Source organism: Leopardus geoffroyi, chromosome B2 (genome assembly GCF_018350155.1).
Source record: "Leopardus geoffroyi isolate Oge1 chromosome B2, O.geoffroyi_Oge1_pat1.0, whole genome shotgun sequence".
Taxonomy (NCBI): Eukaryota; Metazoa; Chordata; class Mammalia; order Carnivora; family Felidae; genus Leopardus; species Leopardus geoffroyi.
In genome coordinates, this window is record NC_059332.1 from 86,990,184 (window position 1) to 87,011,507 (window position 21,324).

General features: G+C 35.1%; 1 protein-coding gene across 4 annotated transcripts in view; it reads left to right on the forward strand.

Annotated features, from left to right (window-relative positions):
- FHL5 (four and a half LIM domains 5) overlaps positions 1-21,324 on the forward strand; it is a 42,217-nt gene that overhangs the window by 13,263 nt on the left and 7,630 nt on the right. For all 4 annotated transcript variants that reach the window (XM_045499069.1, XM_045499070.1, XM_045499071.1 and 1 more), the window contains 3 exons: positions 16,406-16,576; positions 17,409-17,583; positions 18,536-18,705. In XM_045499069.1, coding sequence (XP_045355025.1) covers positions 16,418-16,576; positions 17,409-17,583; positions 18,536-18,705 — 504 coding nt within the window. In that variant the 5' untranslated portion in view covers positions 16,406-16,417. The remainder of the gene's footprint in view (positions 1-16,405; positions 16,577-17,408; positions 17,584-18,535; positions 18,706-21,324) is intronic.

Consider the following 21,324-nt stretch of genomic DNA (forward strand, 5'->3'; position numbering starts at 1 on the left):
ACTTAATAAGAGTCTAAAGCTGCAGGAACCACTAATTTTGAAAACAGAATAGAAAGATCCAAAGAGACAGCAAATACCTACTCGATGCGTACAATCATCTGGAAAACTGCTGGTAGACTTGCAAAGATATAGGACACTTTGTTTTCCTCTGATTAGGCCTATTAGTTCAGAGGAAGAGAAAGAGTATCTGGAGCCTCCACCCCAGAAATCAAGAGGAGAATGCTGCTTGAAGAGTGCTTCTAGTCACTAGGGAATCATATGATGCCCCAGCAGAAAATTCCATGACTGAAGGAGCCAAAGCTTATTTTCCTGGTCTTGAGCCATCATCACTTTTAATAAAATAGAAATCATTTTTAATTACCAACAGTTTTATCCAAGACATTTTTGAAGATCACCCACAAAATATGCAGCACTGCTCGTCTTCCAGTAGAGCACAGAAATGAGTAAGACATGGTAGCTGCTCTCAGTGAGTCTACATGATGGTTATAAGAAATACAACAAAGCTCCAAATCATTTATAATACAGGGTAGAATATAAATAATATCTAAGAAAAACACAAAAGGCATTCATTAAACATATCACAATACGTAATACATAATATCATAATACAATTTATAAATGTGCCTTCATATACCTTAAAATTCAGTAATGTCTGAAGCTTTAAGTCCAAGGTGAAATAGAACTTGTTGACAGGCTCTCCTAATTTCAGAAGGTCCAAAAATGGACTCTTCTTCCATCATTGTGTTTTATGAATTTGAAGATCATAAACCAACAGAAGCTGTAATACACATTAATGCCAGGATATATGAAAGCCAATATATTGTATGGTTAGACTTGGCATATTCTCAGGAAGGAATTATGTGATCAATGGTGAAATCGTATTTATTGCTCTTAGTTGAATGGCTGAAAGTTCTTCCTAACTAATTTGTTTGACTGGAGTTGTCATTTAGGTAAGTCGGGGATTTAAAAAATTACCTTGTAGGATCTATTAGTTAAAGAATACATCTATCATTTTATATTGGCCACTTCCAAATGAAGAGCAATTCATTTTCTTGGACAGTTTCTAATACTATTTTATCAGAATAGAAATGGTTTATTTCTTATACTTAAAAACATACTTGTTTAAAAGAAAATCATAGAAAGTGTTTTTTGCTTGATTCTCCTATATTATAAAGGAGCATGTACTTTTAGTTTTTCAAGATTGTATAGGGTTCAGATGAACCGACTGTCTTGTGATTGGACCACTTGGCATAGTGCCTGGATCCACAGTTATTAACCTGACCTGCTCTCAAGCCATTGTTTAAACTGAATATGTTTGTCACCATTTAAAGGTGAGTTAATTGAGCAAGGTTTGAGCTTTCTCATCACTAGTTATGGAAGGGAATTAGGATTTATTTAAAAACATTCAGGAAAATAAAATAGCCATCTTGGCTTTACAGTGATCAGTTCACAATCTCTTTATAACACATGATATTGAACTCAAACATGAAAAGATGAAAAAGGTACAAAAGATATTGTATTTCCTCTCTGGTGAAGTATATTCCCCAGATCATAGCAAATTTTTCATGTGATCTTGTGCAAATACCTGGCCCTGTGGGGGTGATGGAGCTGATTAGTGTGTGTTACACACATGGTCATGGTTACAGATTCAGTCTTTCCTCAGTGGACTTAGGTAGACTTCCTTTTTACAACGACACATCATGCTTATTGCTAAGTAAGTTTGTAATTGTCATGAGATGCAAGGGGAAGCAGGTAGAAAGTGTTAAATAGATGAATCAATGGAGCTCCCTCCTCAGTGCTCAGAAAACAGCTACTAGTGTTTACATACTGTTAGTAATTAATGAGTGTGATGAAGGCGATCTTGAAATAAAAGGAAGACCAACAAAACAAAACAAAACAAACTGATACAATTACTACCCTTAAGGAATTCCATAGAAGATTTGTTGAGTTTTCCAAAAAGCATAGAGAGGAAGCAGGAAAAATACTCTCTAATATTTACATTAGATCTGCAGTGTCCTCATAGATTCCATGTGTAGGAAATAAGGTTGATCCAGGGGAATTCATACGCAAGAAACACTCACTCTGCCCCTCTACCACGTGTTGATCCTATGCTAAATACTTTTAGATAAATCGTCTCTTTTAATTCAGTATTTACGTTTATTAAACCCTTCACTTAATCAGAACTTCAAAACAAGGCTTGCAAGAGAGACCCTAAGTCAACCCAGGAACCAGATCTGCTCTTCCAGAAGACTTTTTACAGAAATAGCAGCAATTTTGCAGGAAGTAGAAGAGAAAACTCAACTTACACATAATTTGAAATGCTTGTGGTTCCTTTGTGATCAAAATTGTAGAGGCAAACTTAATCACAAATTTAAAAACTGAAAACTGGGATCCGAATAGACAGAGATTTAGATAATACAGTTTCATCTCTAAAGGAGTATTCTTTTGGTCTTGAAAATTTCCCAGTGAGAAAAAACTCAAGGATGGTATTAAACCTACATATTTTATAAGAGTTCTACTTCTTTTATTTTTAAAGAATATAATGTTTGATAAAATATAGTTGTGTATTACCATGATATATTTTACCATTTCAATAATAGCTGCTATAATTACATGATTCTGAATGTAAATCTCCAAGAAAATCATCACTTTTTTTTCTTTGTTAGTATCCACAGAACAAATTAACTAGATGGAAAGCTCTAGTCAGCTGTTTTGTTTCATGGGAGAGTAGTTCATCAGCTCTCAGGAGAATTACTATTTGACCTCTCTACACAAGACATTCAGCTTCCAACAAACTGGACTTGCAAACATGTCCCTAGAGACTAATATCAAACATTCCACCACCATTCTATGATGCTTGTTTTAGGTTATTTTTGATTGATGGCCTGAAGTTATGGCTTTAGTTATTTTTAAATTGTTTGTTGATTTTTTAAAAAGTAGTGCATGAGGGGGGAAGAAAATAGCCTCCTTCTTCAAAATGGGAGCTACAGTTATAACTGCACATTTTCCATCAAGTCAAGTACACCTACAGATGACTTAGCCATGACTTTTCCACTCCTACATCCCACCTGATTCTTGAGTGGGATCATGGACAGCTATTATTGTTCTCATTTACAGTTAAGGAACGTAAGGGCCAGAAAGGTTAAATGGTTTCCACAACAGTGGATAAGTTATATGCTAGTGATAAAGCAACAGGTGCCACAATCTCCAGCTTCTGATTTCTAACCTAATTCTTCTCAATATGCCTTGTCTTGGGTGACAAGCAAAAACAGATAAGGAAGTACACACAGGCCTGCTGAACTCAACCCTCAGAACCAAGAAAAGAAAAAAAAAACTAAAAGAACTTTTTTTTACTAGTTATCCTAACTCCTTCATATTTTTAAATATGTGCATTTTAATTTCTTCTGCTGTAGAACATATATTTATCCCATCTGGCCTACTTTACCCAGACTTTGGAAGATTTATTTTTTCATATAGCTCATTTAACTCCCCTAAACTTCATCAAATTCAGTCACTCGATCAAACAACATTTCAGCTAACATCATAGATCTCAGAAGACAAAGATCTTGTGATCTGGGTAAAGACATGGTTCATCTCAAAATGTTATGTGCACAAATCCAAAAAGTCTGGTGTAACGTCCAACAGAGAATTGAAGAATCTGAGCCAACACCTCCAAAACTGTTAATAGAAGCATATCAGTCCCCCTAGTTGAGAGAAAAAAAAAGCCTTTATTAATATCCACAGATAAACCACCTACTTCTGCTGCTTCTCTGACACATTCCTCAGTTGGTAATGAAGGAACCCACCAGGTGTCTTCCTCAGCTGCCCTCACAGGGAAAGTGAAAGAACTCTCCTTGCCACAGACAGGTCCTTAGGGCTTTACCTTCTGTTCCCTAACCTTCATTTTCAGTCCTTGGACATATTTGCCACAGATGTAACAGATACAATTAATTCACTAGTCAAGTGGATATACAAATTCTTAACTCTTTACTAATTGAAACTTTATCCCTTATTCTGTTGATAGAATCCTCTTTGCATATATGTTTTCATCAATACTTGCCTTGGACGCCACGCCCTTAGAGAACAGGAAGTTTCCCAGTCATTTCTTTAGTCATAAACCATGTTCTTAGGTCCTGCTATACTCGGACTTGATATACACAAATGAAGTAAGCAACATTCTTCCTCTCTGAGGAGCTCACAAGTGAGACACACATGGACAGAAAAAACTGTTACAAAATGTGGCAAAAGAAAAATAGACATATGTATGAACTGATGAGAGCAGCTACTCTTTCCTGAGGGATATGAGAAAGCTACCGAGAAAAGGAGTTTTAACTGGACCTTGATGGATGAGGAGAATCATCAGGCAGACAAGGTCAGTGAGACGAGAAAGAGGGTATTAGATTTAGAAGAAAAGCCACAGGTGAAGACTCAATGCCATTAAAGGATGTAGCATGTGTGAAGAATAGGCAGTCACTGGAAATGGCTAAAGCATACGTGGGAGATGTGTGTATGTTGGGCGGTGCTGAGTCTGGAAAGGGCTAGAGGAGGGGAAAGCAGACAGGATAGTAAAGGGTCTCTATGCTAATGCAGTTTAGACTTTCTTTCAGAGTCAAAAATAAGCTGTTGGAGATTTTTCCAGTGAAGGGAGATGATCAGATGAGTCTGAGAAAAGATTCTTCTTGAGCACATGGAGGATGTTCTGGAACTTCCTGGGGGAAATTGAGCTTGTCATTAGAGAACAAAAGTCATGTAGTAGCAATGTGCTTGGTTCCACTCAATAGAGGAAGAAATCTTGAATAATATCCCCAGATAGATGTAAACCACTATGGCCCATCAGAGATAGGAAGAGGGCCTAAAATAAGATTTTAGGGATGCTTCTGAAATAGAATCAATGGGATATAGTACTCAATAAACATATGTAGGGAGTGCATGCAGGGAGGGAGGAGAGAATAATGGAAACAGTTGCCTCAAGAGACTAGGTGATTATACAACTATGCACTATAGATGGTTTCTATAACCATAGAGCACAGAGAAATATACTTTGTTCGGTGAGGTTTCCAAAAAATGCTCCTGCCTGGCCATCAGAGAAACAATTCAAAATAAAATCCTAAATGGAAAAAGGGCCACAGGTAAATTAAGTTAAATATAGTGTGAATTAGGATTCTTCATCCAGTTTCTGTTTCCATTCAAGTCTGGTATATCAATCACACACTTCAAAGACTTAAACATTTTGCACTAACACTTCCCAAGAGGATTTTAATATTCCTTACACCATTTAGATTTGAATTCTCCCCAAGTTCATCCCTTAAAAAAAGCAGAAACAAGTCTACTTTACTGAATCAATGAAAGCCTGAACGGGCAGTCGAAATAGTCCTGCAGTACTCTCATAGGAACACAGATATATTTACACAGACTGAGTGAAGGTGCTTTGAATAACCAGATGGAAATTAGGCCAGGTATCCCAGCAAACTTTGAATTAAAGAACAGTGCACTTTGACTTATGTGCAAAAGTAGTGGGTATGGCATTATTTGCATCTATTTAGCAAAATTTACACATCATGTATTGGAGACAGAAGTAACCATATATACCATTTATTGTATGTCCTCTATTTTAGGAAACATAATGTGTTGATTTATATAGTATTACCTGTCTCTATGGGGAACAAAAAGCTGTAATCAAAACTATGTAAGTTATAATTGCTATTTAGAATAAAATATTGACAGTAATTCAATTGCCTCAAGTAAGTAAAATTCCTCAAAAACAAATCGGCAATAGAGACATTACTGGAAACCAGAAGGCTCAAATTGTATCCTTGTATATTTCAAGTCCACCATAAGAAGGAAAATCCCTCTCAGTTTTCAAAAGTGTAATCCATGACAGGAAAGTAATAAGACATAGACAGGTTGTCCTTGATTTGCACAATGTTCATGCACAAAGCTCATGCATATTGCAACCATGTTCCCACTTTGCACACTTCCATGGTACTGTGAGAGAGACAGAGAGAGAGATTTATTGCTTCCCTCTCCTCTCTTGCATCTAAAATGTTCCTGCTCAGTTCCCTTTGATTCAGCCCACATGCATCCCAGATCTTCCCAATTTGGACAACTTCCATGACCACCATTAGCAGTCAAACCCTTCTTAGATATTGCTACCCCCATCTAGATTATGTCTAGATTATGAATCTAGATTATGTCTCTTTTGACAAACATAAGAAAAAATGATTTAATACATACCACTCTACTTATCATCTACTCATTTTTTGAAATCTTTAAAAAATAAAGCATTTCAGGGGCACCTGGGTGGCTCAGTCGGTTGAGCGTCCGACTTCGCTCAGGTCACGATCTCACGGTCCGTGAGTTCGAGCCCCGCATCAGGCTCTGTGCTGACAGCTCAGAGCCTGGAGCCTGCTTCAGATTCTGTGTCTCCCTCTCTCTCTGGCCCTCCCCCCGTTCATGCTCTGTCTCTCTCTGTCTCAAAAATAAATAAATGTTAAAAAAAATAAAAAAATAAAGCATTTCATATATAGGAAAGAATATTTCTAATATATCTGCAAAGTAAAGAAATAGCAATTTAGTCAAGAAATCAAAATTTTCCCTAAATACTTTTTTTGTAGTTTCAAGTTTTTATTTAAATTGCAGTTAGTTAATATACAATGTAATATTAATTTCATGAGTAGAATTCAGTGATTCATCACTTACACATAACACTCAGTGCTCATCACAAGTGCCCTCCTTAATACCCATCATCCACTTAACCCATCTCCCTGCCCACCTTCCCTCCAGCAACCCTCAGTTTTTTTCTCTATAGTTGAGTCTGTTTCTTGGTTTGCCTCTCTCCTTTTCCTCCCCAAGTTCATTGTTTCATAAATTCTGCATATGAGTGAAATCATATGGTATTTGTCTTTCTCTGACTGACTTATTTCACTTGTCATACACTCAAGTTCCATCCATGTCATTGCAAATGGTAAAATTTCATTCTTTTTAATGGCCAAGTAATATTCCATTGTATATATATACCACATCTACTTTATCCATTCATCAGTTGATGGACATTTGGGCTCTTTCCAAAATTTGGCTATTGTTGATAATGCTGCTATAAACATCAGGGTGCATGTATCCCTTTGGATTAGTATTTTTGTATCATTTGGGTAAATACCTAGATCCTATATATTTGAAATCCTCTTTGCAACTTCTCAATACCCAGTCTAATTCCAGAAGTTAGGTAACTTTAATTGCATCCTGATTTTTGTGTTTATAATCATCATGATTTTTAAAATAGCTTGACTAAAATTTATTGTGTTTAATAACATGTTAACTAACATACTAACATATTTTAACATGTGAATAACCTATCTATTATAATTCCTAATAATCCATTTTCAATGTTTTTGAACTTTATAAAAGTGTATTTACTTTTACAGCCTAATCGCTTCATTCAATATTGTGAAGTTCATCTATACTGAGGATGAATTACCTGTAATTCATCTGTTTTTATTGCCATATGTTAGTATGTTGTATCACCACACACCTACTTACGTATTCATTTTTCCCTTCGAGAGATATTCAGTTTCCTGTTATGGCTACTATAAACTATGCTGCTGTGAGCATTCTTGCGCATGATCTCTGCAAGATTTTCTGACTTACACACTTAACGGGTGCAATTGCTGAGTCATACAAAAGGTTCTTGTTCAACTTTACAATATTATGAAATATTGTTTTTCAGAGCGGTTTTATCCTTTCCATCTTTTACTTTTATTTTTAGTGAGTGAGTTTCCATTGGTCCTTATCCTCAACAATATTTGATATTGTCAGACTTGTTCATTTTTTCTCACTCTGTGAATGTAAATATATAGTTTATTATGGTTTGCTAAACAGATCAATTCAAATTCCATGGAGTAGATTGAGCTTTCTTTAAAATATCTGTCATTTAGAAAAGAAACATGTGTTTGTATCTTTTTCCCATTTTTCTGTTAATTTTTAATTCTTATTTACTCATGGGAGTGTTTTATATATTCTGTACTCTAATCCTTTGTCAGTTATATGTGTGGCAAATATCATCTGTTGACGTGTTATTCTGTGATTGTCTTTTCATTTAATAGTGTCTTTCAATGACCAATTTTTTTGATTGCCAATCTGCTCATTTATGGTTTGTGTTTTGCATCTTTTCAAAAAACTTTTACTAACATGAAAGCATAGACATTTACTCCTATATTTCAAATTTTGCTTTTCATATTGATGATTGAATTATTTTGAGTATAGTATAAGGTAGGGATCCAACTTAGTTTTTTGCCATGTAAGTAACCAATTATTCCAGGACCATTTATTGAATAATTTCTTACTCTTACTAAACTTAAATTTCATTCTTTATATAATAGATCAATATTTATAAATACAAATATATCAAAAATAGATATATAATTTTTGTCTGATATTATTTGGTTCTGATTTGATTCATAGTTGATTTGGTGTTCTCCATGCTGTTCCACTGGTCTCTTAGTTTATCCAGTTCTAATACTATATTTCCTTAATGACTTTAAGTTTTGAGATTTCATATGACAAGTCTTCCCAATATCATAAGGTTTAGATATACTGTGTTACATTTAATACAAGTATTATTTTTATTGCTTTCAAACATGATAGTTTTTAACATTATATTTCTGTTGTATAGGAATTCTGTTGAGTTTTGTATATTGATTTTGTATCAAGAAACTTGCTAACCTCTCGTTGACTGATAATGAGCTTGAGCACAATCTCAAGTTTATTAGTATTTGGACATCCTCTTTTGTGTAATGTCTATTCAAGTCCTTTGCCCCTTTATTGTATTGTCCGTTTTTTTCTTATTGACTTTTAGAATTTCTTTATGTATTCTGGATATGATTCCTTTGTTGGTTCATGAGTTACAATATTTTCTTTGACTCTGTGGTTTTTATTTTCACTCTCTTATCTAGAATCTTTTTAAAATAGTGGTCTTAATTTTAATGTAGCCCAATTTATCAAATTCTCCCTATATGGCTGCATTGCTTAAGAAATTTTTCCCTATTACAAGTTAATGAAGACATTTTCTTATATTCTAAAAGGATTAGAAGAGAAATAGCACCTTCAAAATAGTGAGTCTCCAAGTCTATGAACATGGTCTATCTTTCTACTTACGTATTTGTGTTTTCTTTATATTCTTTCAAAGTGTTCTGTGTAGGGGTTTCATACATGCTTATTATATTTATTACAAGGTATATGAGGGTTTGGTAATGGTATATAGCTTTTATTTCATTTTGTTTGCTGTTATGTGAGAATACAATAGATTTTTGTATATAAACATTTTATCTAGCAACTCTGTTAACTCACTTACAAATTCTAATTGTTTATTATAGAATCATTTAGATTCTCTTCACACAAAATCAGCCATCAGAAAATAATGACAGTTACTTGTTCTCTTTTAATTCTGATATTTTTCTTTTTCTCATCTTAGTGCACAGGCTATGACTTCTGGTATAGAACTGAATAAACGTGATCACGGGCATTCTTTTTCTGTTTCTGATCTCAGCGTAAAAGCTATCAGCATTCACCATTATATATGTTTGCTATATATTTTTAAATTACATTGAGGAAATTCCTTTTATTCTTAGTTTTCTAAGTTTTTGATTTTGAATTGAAGTCAAATTTCATCAAAAGTCTTTTCTGCATCTGCTGAGACAATTATATGGCTTTCTCTTTTATTTGATAAATGTGGTAAAATACAGTGATTCTCTTTTTAATTTTAAACCAAAATTGCATTCTTGGGATAAATGCAATTTATCATGACATGATTAACATTTTTATATATTACTAGAGGTAATTGGTTATTATTTGAGTAAAGATTGTATGTACTGCAAAATGTATTATTTATTATAAGTGTAATTGGCCTATAAATTTTTTCTCTAATGTTTTCAGATTTTGGTATCAGCTTAATGGGTTCAAAGCTAACATGTTTCCTGCTTATAATATTTGGCATAATTTATTAAGATTAGTATTATCTCTTGAGGCTTGGTAAGATTCACAAGTGAAGCCATTTTGGGCTTGCATTGTACTATGTAAATAGGCTTTTAATAATAAATTTAGTTTCTCTGATAGTTACCAACTAGTTGAAATGTTATATTCTTGTACCTGTTTTAATATTTACTGATTTTAGAAGTTTCGTGTTTTATCCAATTTTTCTAATTCCTTAGCTAAAGTTATTCCATATAGTCAATATTTATTTAGATACACCTATTTATACTTTTTATTGTTTTTTACTGCTTGCTTCCTCTCTGAGCTTCAATCTGAGATCAATGCTTTTTTCCCTGAAAAACAGTCTTTGGTATTTATTTTAATACGAGTGTGCTATTGATATATTCAGTTTCTGATTGTCTGAAAAATATCTTTTTTTGCCTTCATTATTGAAAGCTATTTTATCTGAGTATAGATTTCTAGGTTGGCTTCTAATTTCTTTCAGCAATTTTACCTTGTCTTTCTATTGCCCAGCTTCCATTTTTTTCTGTTGAGAAGTAGGTAACTTCTTAATTTGTTGTTACACCAAAAGTAATATTTTTACCCCATGTGTTAGATGTCATTTGTCTTTGGTTTTTAGTGGTTTTACCCCGAGATGACTCAGTGTGTGTGTTTTTAGGCTGGTTGAGGTTCTTGGTTTTTGCTTTCTTTTTTTAAATTTGTACCATGATGTGATTTGTCAGTTTTGGAGGACTGGCCATTATTTTTTCAATAAGAATTCTCCTCGTATTCCCCCATAAAACGTGTAAAACACACTTTTTTACATAGGAAGAAAAATAATATTTCTTGACCAAATGGCATATTGAAAAATGGAATCCAGGGGCACTTGGGTGGCTCAGTCAGTTGGGTGTCCAGCTTCAGCTCAGGTCATGATCTCACAGAGTGTGAGTTCGAGCCCCACTTCAGGCTCTGTGCTTACAGCTCAGAGCCTGGAGCCTGCTTCAGATTCTGTATCTCCCTCTCTTTCTCTGCCCCTCCCACACTCATGCTCTGTCTCTCTACTGTCTCAGAAATAAATAAACATTAAAAAATTAAAAAAAAAGAAAAACGGAATCCTAATTGATTTGCCTATTTGTGGTATGTCTATCATGCAATCCTTTCTATTGTTATTTTTAAATTAATTTTTATAAGTCTCAGCTCAAAACATTTCACGTACCTATTTCCAGTCATCAGTAGTCATTTCCTTTTCTATAGAAAAAAAATATATATGTTCAACTCCTGCTTGAAACTTAAATCACTGGTGATCTCTCCCAGTCTACCTTTCTAATTTGCCCTCCAATATTTGCCTCCTTGTGCCCTGAAAGCCACTGAATAAATTACTTGCTGCTTCCCATGCCTACCTCGCATATCCAAGCATGAATGTCTATCCTAATTCTGCTGCTCTATCTTAATGCCCTTCCCCACATCTCCAGGTAAAGAGAGGTCTGCACAGGCTAAGATCCTAGGCTTCAGTTTCTGACAAGTGTCGTTTTGAATCTAGCATTGATCTAGCATTTTTATGAGCCAGGTGATCTTGGCCTCGCTAAGCTTTGGTTTCTTCTTTAAGGGGATAATATTATTCATGAGGATAATAATAGACTTCACCTAGAGGGCCATTGTGAGGACTAGAGGAAACAGTCCACATAAAGTGGTTAATACAGTGCTTGACACTCAGAAACAGGAATATGAGAGATCACTGGTAGTATTTTTATTATAAAATACCAAGGGATAGGAGAGACTGCTCTTTTCCCACCGCTACATCGATTCTGCTCTGTAATACAGAGGTCAGAAACCTGCTGCAGCTGCCACAATGATATGATTACCACAATATCTCATAGCCAAAAATCTAGTCACTGAACCCTGGACAACCTGAGCCCAGGCATTTCAAAATAGTAGAAAGCACCCACATAGGTCTGACACAGTCTGCCAGCAGCAGCAGCAGCAGGAACATGTCTTCCGTTTCCCTTCCATCTTCCAGTTTATACACATGGTTTGTGTTAGCAGAGCCAAATCTGCATCCTGAACACTTCTGTAGAGGGGCCAGGAATTATTTTTAGCTTCCTGACCTCTCCAATTAGAAGGGTAAAGCCAAGGTTGAGAGAAGAAATCCATAACATCTACTGCATGATTCATTTAAAGGCCACCTTCTCCAACTTGTTCCCCGATTTTTCCTAGCTAAAAGTGACTGTGTGTCGAATTGGTAGTTTTCAAACCTCATTGGACATTAGAACCACCCAGGAAATGAAAAATACTTATTCTTATCTGTTATTTCCAGAAATTCCTGATTTAATTGGTTTGGGGTAGGGGTGCACTTTGGAAAATTTTAAACTCTAATGTGCACTCTGTGTTTAGGACTGCTCTAAATTCTTAAAACCTTTCATTTCTCCTCATCACTTCTTAACTTTTGTTTATTTATAAAATATCCTTACTTTTCCTCCTATATTATAAATTCTCTGAGGATAGGATTTGAATCTACTATTTTATGTCTTTTACAACTTCTGGCAGATTACTTTGGAAGTAAAAAGATACTTTATGTTTATTGACTGCATGATTAAATGAATGATGTATTATGCCTTGCAAACAAAGGCATATTAACGATACCAGGCATGGTATCAGGTCCCTGCCTTGCTCTTGTTTGACATTCTCTCAAGTACACTTCTTGTGAATCTATTAATTGTGCTCAGCCTAGTAAAAATATAAGTGGATATATTGCGCACAGCATTAGCCATCTAATCAATAATTCACCGTAAAATATAACTTGACACAAAATTATTCCTGGTTTAAAAAATAACATCTAAGAGACATCATTCTCAGCTATGGAAACTATTGCCAATGAACACACATCCTTTTAGGTAGAAATCTAAAATAAAGGTGGGAACTGGAAAATGAAAACCAAGTCCATTCAAGGCATTGAATTTCTGAGGTATTTATTTTTATAGGTTCTTTGATATATCAGTGTATCTCTAAATCAATCTTCTAAAACCCCCAGTATGGATAAAAATTCTTCACTTAAACTATTGTATAATTGCATAATGACTTCGAAATAAGTTTGATTAGAATATATTTAATTGATATATATAACCTCTTTGAAAGAAGTTTCACAAGAATGTGTAATTGATATTGATACTAGCATTTCTGAGTTTGTATCTAAAAAAGTCAAATGCTATCTAATTGGGTTACATGGTTAGTATTAAGATTTCTTATGCTTCATAATTATAGATGAGCTTTACTCAATGATTTTAAATATTTATTTGAAAGAAAAACTTTTCCCAATATCTCTGCCAAATTAATCCTCAGATGAGGGCTCCTGAAGTAAGAATCGCATGGTTCTCATCCTCTTTCCTACAGCTTTATCTATTTGGGAATGATTAAAAAAGCAAGTTGTTTGGTCTGCTCTCCTAGACACAGAGTTATTCCCCGAGCATTTAAAAATATTAATGTTAGGGATAAAGAAAAGGAAAAGGACAGAATGATGTTTAGAATGGAATAACGTTAGATAAAAGGTGATATGACTGGAGAATTTTTTTGCCTTTTTTGCCTGCCCCCACCCCATCTAGCACTGCTTCTATTAAAAGTGCAAATAGTTTTAGGGTCACCTGGGCGGCTCAGTCGGTTAAGCGTCTGACTTTGGCTCAGGTCATGATCTCGGGGTCTGTGAGTTCAGACCTCACATAGGCTCTCTGCTGACAGCTTGGAGCCTGCTTTGGATTCTGTGTCTCCCTCCCTCTCTCTCTCTGCCCCTCCCCTGCTTGTGCTCTGCCTCTCTCTCTCTCTCTCCCTCTCTCTCTCTCTGTCTCTCAAATATAAATAAACATTAAACAATTTAAAAAAAATTCAAATAGCTTTAAAAAGCTTTAGCTTCAAAGTCTTCTTTAATCCTGAATGTACCAAGGTGAAAATCTGTTCACAAGACTCACCATTTCCCAACATCAGAAGAGAACCCATACCATTCCCCCATTTGTCTTTTCCTCTTACTTTCCTGCCAAATCGAGATCAATCCTCCCTCCCTCCCTTCCTTCCCTCCTTCCTTCTTTTCTGTGTTCCAACAGCTTAACTTCCTTAAAGTCTTTCTGAGGTTTCCTGATACTATAGCTCCTCACCCTCTTTCTATTAGTTCCCTAAGAACTCCGTGGTTCTAGTAGAATATGCATCATTTATATGGTTATAACACCTCTATTTAAGAAACTCTATTTGGATGTGTTCATACATCCATAGTTAAATGAGAGACTTCATGAAAATGAGGGCTGAATTTCTCAGTGTATCTTTCCCAACCAAGAATAAGAAAGTGAACATTTAGTTTGTTCTCTTACCTCAAATTATATTCACCATTACCAAGTAAGAGTTAAGCTAGAAGAATCCAGACTTCAGAAGGACAGGGAGTTCAAATGTTACTGAGTATATATTCAATACATATTGACCTAGACTAATCTCACTGTATAGTTCTATAAAATGCAAAATCACAAGGTTTTGAGGTGTTGAAATGACTGTTCTCACCCTACCCAACCCTCTGATGTCGCCATAAAGAAAAGATGAGATAAGAAGTAAGTTTCTTCTTTAAAAAAAATTTTAAGTATGGTTCATTTTGTTAAGAATTCTCTATGGAGTAAGGCCTATTATGTGGTTGGGATGGGGATACTTATTTAGAAAAATACTTATATTTATTGATATACATGGTGGTATCAATATTTATATATTTATAAAATATATAAAATGATATTGTGATGAAAGTTAAAGGTATATAACTTATTTCACTATTAAGAGATAAACACATGATCATTGTAAATGTGATTAAAACTCGCATTTGAAAATCTTTCAAGGGAATCACATCTATTTTCCTCCTGTTTCCAAGTCCTCACTAACTCTCTGAGTGTGTTTGTACTCACTTGGAAGGGACAGTTCTGTGGAATTAATCAAATAGGGAATTCAATGTTCCTTGCAGATAATTTTGGCATGTTCCATTGGGAACTTTCTAGTAGGAGTTTTCATCTTTCCTGGGAAAAACTCCACATGTTCCAAATCCTCAGTCTCTTCTCTGTTAGTGAGGAACAATATAACAAAACTGCTACATATAGAATTAATGACAATATATATTCAGCAAGACAGTCTGCTGGAAAAAACCATTAAAATAGAAGAAGGCAAAAACGTATGGGAATAAAATTTAAATGTATTAAATAAAAACTAGCATTAAAAATGCTGTAAAAAGCATCACAATAACTAATTTTCTGATTTTGCTAAAATTAAAAAAACAAATTTCTGAGGTGGAGAATTAGAAAATATTCATAGCTCCTAATATATTCTAGTAAATCCAGAGGTAACGAGTCTCATTTTCCAAGAAAATCAGTGGTGCTACCTTGGGAGACAATGAAACATTCGTGTTCAATGCCCAGTTAAACTTTTTGAAATCCATATGTTTTGTTCTTTCATGCTTTCCTATTATAGAATAACTCAAGTTCTTATCCTTGCCTTGGCTTTATGTTTCACACCAGGTTTTTGTTCTGTAAGATGCTGCTATTATTAACCATTCTATATCCATATTAGTTTAGTCCTAAACCTTGAAGAAGCCTGGAGTTCTTTTCTACCACTGATGGTTTGGCTGCACTTTTACATCTGGGCAATGGTTCAACAACAGTCATAAAGACCTAGCACTTGGACCAAATCCTACCGGCTCAGAAATTTTATTTGCCAACTTAGTGTGGGCCATCTAAATGGAGATGCCCAGGAGGCAAGTGTAGCTTTAGCTACAGATTTTGGAGTCAACATCATATTTGGGGAGGTTGAAGCCACAAGTAAGGAGGATGTCCCAACAGAAAGTATGTAGCACGGAATATCTTAGGACTAACGTGCAGAAACCTCATTAGGTGCCCAATAAAGATTTGAGAAATAAAAGAATGGTCTAGAAAATGACAATGTACTTGATTATCAACTTCCATTGCAGTTAGAGTAAAAGAGACTGTTGTGATTTCCAAGGAACTCTCCTCCAGAACTCTCCAGCAAGTTAGTAAGTGATGACAGTTAGTGAAAGCCCTATCAACAGTTCGTATTTATATCCTTGGGGTGAAACCATCCTCTTTCAACACCTATCACATTCTTATTGAAGTTCACATTAGTGAATGATGAATAAAAGATGTTTTTCACAATCTGGCTGCAGGCTTAATGCATTTTGTTAACAAAACACACAGGAACTGCCAAAATAGGAGAGTAGCCTTTCCTAAATCACTCCCAAATGTCATCATGACTACAGCATATTTTCCTAATTGGTGGGGTTTTTTTTTGTTTGTTTGTTTGTTTATTTGTTTTGTGTAAGACACAAATTCATTCAAGTCCTTGACTCCTATTGAGGCTTTATAATTTATCTTAGAAAAAAAATTGTTTTTATGAACATGAATCATTTTCTTATTCACAGGACTGAACCAAAATGACAACTGGTCAATTCGATTGTCAATACTGCGCAGCATCACTTCTTGGGAAGAAGTACATACTGAAGAATGACAATCCATACTGTGTTTCCTGTTACGATCGTATTTTTTCTAACTATTGTGAGGAATGCAAAGAACCAATTGAATCAGATTCCAAGGTAGGTCTCGCTTCAATTCCCAGAATTATTGCATGCAAACAAGCAGACAAATGCTTTGGAATGCCTTGTTTCCTTTAGTACTGACTATTAATACCACATTGCTCTATTGCTGGGTATAAGCATCTTCAAAGTTACCATCGGTCGCCAGATACTATGCTCAGCACTATGAAATATGACATACACTTTAATCTTCACAGTGATCTTAGAAAATAGTTTAAGATGCTAAAGATTAAAGAGGTTCAGTTATTTGCCCAAAGCTACACAGCTAAAATGTTGATTTATTTCTGGAATGACAAGAGTATAAATGAATAAATACATAAATAATTGAAAATTTAAAGTTTCAAAAATCTATATCTTCTGACTTCAAATCAGCCTCATCTCCACTAAGTCCATTGTGCCCTGACACGGTCCATTCCTCTCACAATGCACATTATTGTATTTTTTTCCTTTTTCTTTTTTGTCTTTGTTGTGGTGTTGGCATTTTGTTTAATCTCAGACAATAATAGGATATCACAACGTAAAGATAAGACTCATTCCATGAAAAGCCCCTCTTATAGCTTATGAAAAGGAGTGAGAGGAAATTTGAAGAAATAGGAAAAAGTTCACTTATTTTCCATCTGTCTTTACTGACCAACTAAGCAAGCCCAGGCTCTAGCTCTTAATTGCCCCAGAGAGTCTCCTCTCTATGGGTAATACTATCAATGACAACTTTTCCTCAAGCTACCAGCACAAACTACTGGTACCAGAGTCCCAGGAGTGTTCAGTTTAGTCTTATAAAATGACCTGTTTTGTCACAAGCACATTTAATTAACTCGTATTTACTGTCTCGAAGGATCTTTGTTACAAAGGCCGACACTGGCATGAACAATGCTTCAGTTGCGCCAAATGCAATCACTCTCTGGTGGAAAAGCCTTTTGCTGCCAAGGATGAGCGACTGCTGTGCTCAGAATGTTATTCTAACGAGTGCTCCTCCAAGTGCTTCCACTGCAAGAAGACCATCATGCCTGGTGAGATCACAAGGGAGTTCAGGTCTCTAACGGAAGCTGTAACACTTTGAATTATGCCCAATATAGGAAGAGTATAGTAGCTAAGAAAACCCTACTTTTGAGAAAGACATCAATCTTGCTATCTCTTGATTTCACTTAGTGTATTTCAGAAATAAAAAGACCATTTTGCTCTGTTTTGAATGGGTAAAATACAGCATTCTATGTATTTTTGTAAAGTTAATTCATACAGGCATTTTCAACCACAATCTGAGCCATAAAGATGAAATCTAAACCAATAACACTAACAGTGCATTAAGCACCGGTTCCTAGGCATAAACAATGGCATCAGGAAGCATAATCCATCATAGGAGAATGGGGCCAACCATCATTTTGTAGCAGGACAAAATATAGTTTGAGGGTCAGTCATCTTTATTCCTTCTAGGGAAGACAAGGATTCATGTACATGATTATACTTTTAGGCAAGCACTTTTGCTGTTTTGATTCTCTACTAAGTCCCTCTGGACATCAGCATAACAACACGGTTCTCTCTCATTTTCTTATTATGAATTCAAAAGAGTTTCTAGAAGACCATAACTGCACAACATCCATCCTGAGAGTTGGTGCCCCAGGCATTCCTAATATCCCAACACTGATAATTATGGCCCAATCTATCTAACCCACGTGCAGCCTTTCAGAGTCTCCACTAGTTGTACTTTCAAATCTCAAAATTGTAGCTTACACAGCATAAGAGTTTTCAGTAAAAGAGCAATTCATCATCATCATGGCTGAACTCTACCTTTTTTTTTTCTTTTTCAGATAAATGTTTTAGAAACCAACAAAACACTATTTTTCTATAAACACAATTAGCTTATCATCTTAATGTTAAAATATATATTCTAAATAACTTGACATATCTTTACTTAAAAAAATGATGTTTCATTTGTACTAACAGGTTCTTATTTGTGGGGTATAGGTTCCCGCAAAATGGAATTTAAGGGAAACTACTGGCATGAAACCTGCTTTGTGTGTGAGCATTGCCGACAGCCAATAGGAACTAAACCTTTGATTTCCAAAGAGAGTGGCAATTACTGTGTACCGTGTTTTGAGAAGGAGTTTGCTCACTACTGCAGCTTTTGTAAGAAGGTAATTATCTACAGGGGATGAAGCTTGTGGATCCTTCCGGACCATTGCTTTTTAACTTCATTCTATATTTGGAATGAACTGATACTATCATGTTATGTCTGTCTTTACGCATTCATGTTACTTTTAAATTCCAGCATGTCCAAGAGCACACTGCCTGCCACAGTGAAGATGGCCACCTATTTTTATCATCATAAAATTCTACCCAGAACATGACTTTAGTTCCAAAAGCTATAGATATTCCAATTCCATTTGCTGCTGTTACATAAGATTTCATGTATTCTGGTAGAGGACACACATCTCTTGTCGAATACAAGATATTTCTTAGAAAATAATTTTTGATCCCTTTCCTTTCAGAGGAATATGAATTTGTCTCACAGAATCATTAAGGGAACCAACTTAAACAGAATGTTTAACTTCTCACATTATGTCCCAGCAACACAAATGTCTTCTTGGCTTGAAACTTTTATATTTCTAATGAGTAGACAGGTAGACTCAAGAGAGTGACAAGACCACTAGAGAAATTCATTAGACATACAGACAGAAAAAGGAATAAGGGTAGCAAGTGGTTTCCTTTGCTTCAGTTCCAGAGTGTCATTTACAGCCTTTTGACTTGGATACCCATTGAAAACATATCTTCCAATAAGAAAAAAAGTCAAGCTTTTCAAGTAAACTTTCTCCAATTCTTTTTTTATGTGAAAAAGTCACTCCTCTCTATCACTTTGATAAAACCTGTTTGTATTTCATAAAATAGATATTGATGTACTTGAAGAAATCCTTGACCCATGAGACATCATAAGTTTATTATTTTTTTTTATTTTAAAAAAAATTTTTTTTTCAACGTTTATTTATTTTTGGGACAGAGAGAGACAGAGCATGAACAGGGGAGGGGCAGAGAGAGAGGGAGACACAGAATCGGAAACAGGCTCCAGGCTCTGAGCCATCAGCCCAGAGCCTGACGCGGGGCTCGAACTCACGGACCGTGAGATCGTGACCTGGCTGAAGTCGGACACTTAACCGAACGCGCCACCCAGGCGCCCCAAGACATTATAAGTTTAAAATAACACTATAAATTGTGATGAGCATGCAGTGTTGTCTAAACATTTTTGATCTATGAGCTGCTTTGGCAGATCTCAAGACTATTTGTATAATTGCATCTGGACAGCTAGAAGTCTCGTTACCTCTTTCTATGGGAACATATGCACACAGTAACTTTCTACATATGTTTAAAATACAAGTACTGCATTTGCAGAGGCATCAATAAACTCCTAAATTATAATAATTGGATTATAATCTTGATTATACTATAATGATGGCCGAAATTACAATTGATAGTAACATAATGTAAAACCATCTTAAACCCGGAGACTTCCTTCACTCTACCAGAAACACTGACTTTAAAAATGGCTTTATAAGCAACCCTCAGATGCTATGAACCTGCGATATATGAAACTCAGAAGACTCACCAAGGTCAATGGCAAGCATTTTAGAAACAGATTCTTGGAATAAAATGGTAGGTTGATCTCACTGTTTTGAGGGACAATAAATTGGCCATGTTCAGGTCATTTTTCTTAAATACTTAAGCTGAAATATTAGTGCAACCTGTTGGAATTACCTCAAAACCATTTATTGGGAATGGAATATAAACTTTCTTTCAATGCTATAAAGATTCAGAGGGGGAGTTTCTCCAGTACATCAGTGCTAAGTACTATTAGAGAGTAAAGCACTGGCATTTCCCAGGTTATAGGAGCCTGTCCTATATTTAGGACATGATCTGAAGTCATGAAAACTTTGTGAAATATTTATATTGGGTAGTAGACAGACCACAACATGCCAGATTGTTTTCTATTTAATTTTTAAAACCACAAGCCATTCAAGGAAAGCTGGATATAAATGTTTCTGATCAAGATGACCCAAGCTGAAGAAAAACAATTTGTTTCGACTCAAACCAGAGACCAAATATAACACAAACAAAATAGGCAAAAAATACTTAAAAATCAGGCCCTTAGAACTTTTTTCATAGATTTTATTTTGTGAAACTAAAACTCGTTTTCTACCAAAAACAAGTAACCTCAAACTACAAGTGCTTTAAATTCAAACTCCTCGAGCTTCCCAGAGTGTCCTGTGATTCATTGGCTCTTGTCTACTGAGCACAAAACCAATACTGCGTCCACTTTGCCAGAGAAGAAACTTGTTCCAAATCCTGGGATCAATCAGTGGCAAACACCAAACCTAATGTTAGACTTCATCTTAGCCTGCGTGCCTCTTCAAAAGGAACATAATCACAAGCAAACTGTTTTTAATGTTCCAGAGTTTCTTCTTCCTAATTAAATAGTCTTTGGTCTATATATCAAGTTTTATTTTGCTGTGAATACATTTTTCAAGTGTTGAGTCTTTTAAGCATTGCCTGCTAATAATTTGACTGAACAAATGAAAGGAATCTTCAATTCTGCTGTGCCTGCGGTAAGGCATTTGAAATCAGTAGGGGGTATTTTAAATTGCTTCAGTTCACACATGCCATTATGTTTCCCATTTACTTATTTAGAATAGTATACATTTTTTTTCCTTTAGGAAAAATAACTTTTCTATTAAATATCTTTAATTTTTAAGAGATTTGTTGTA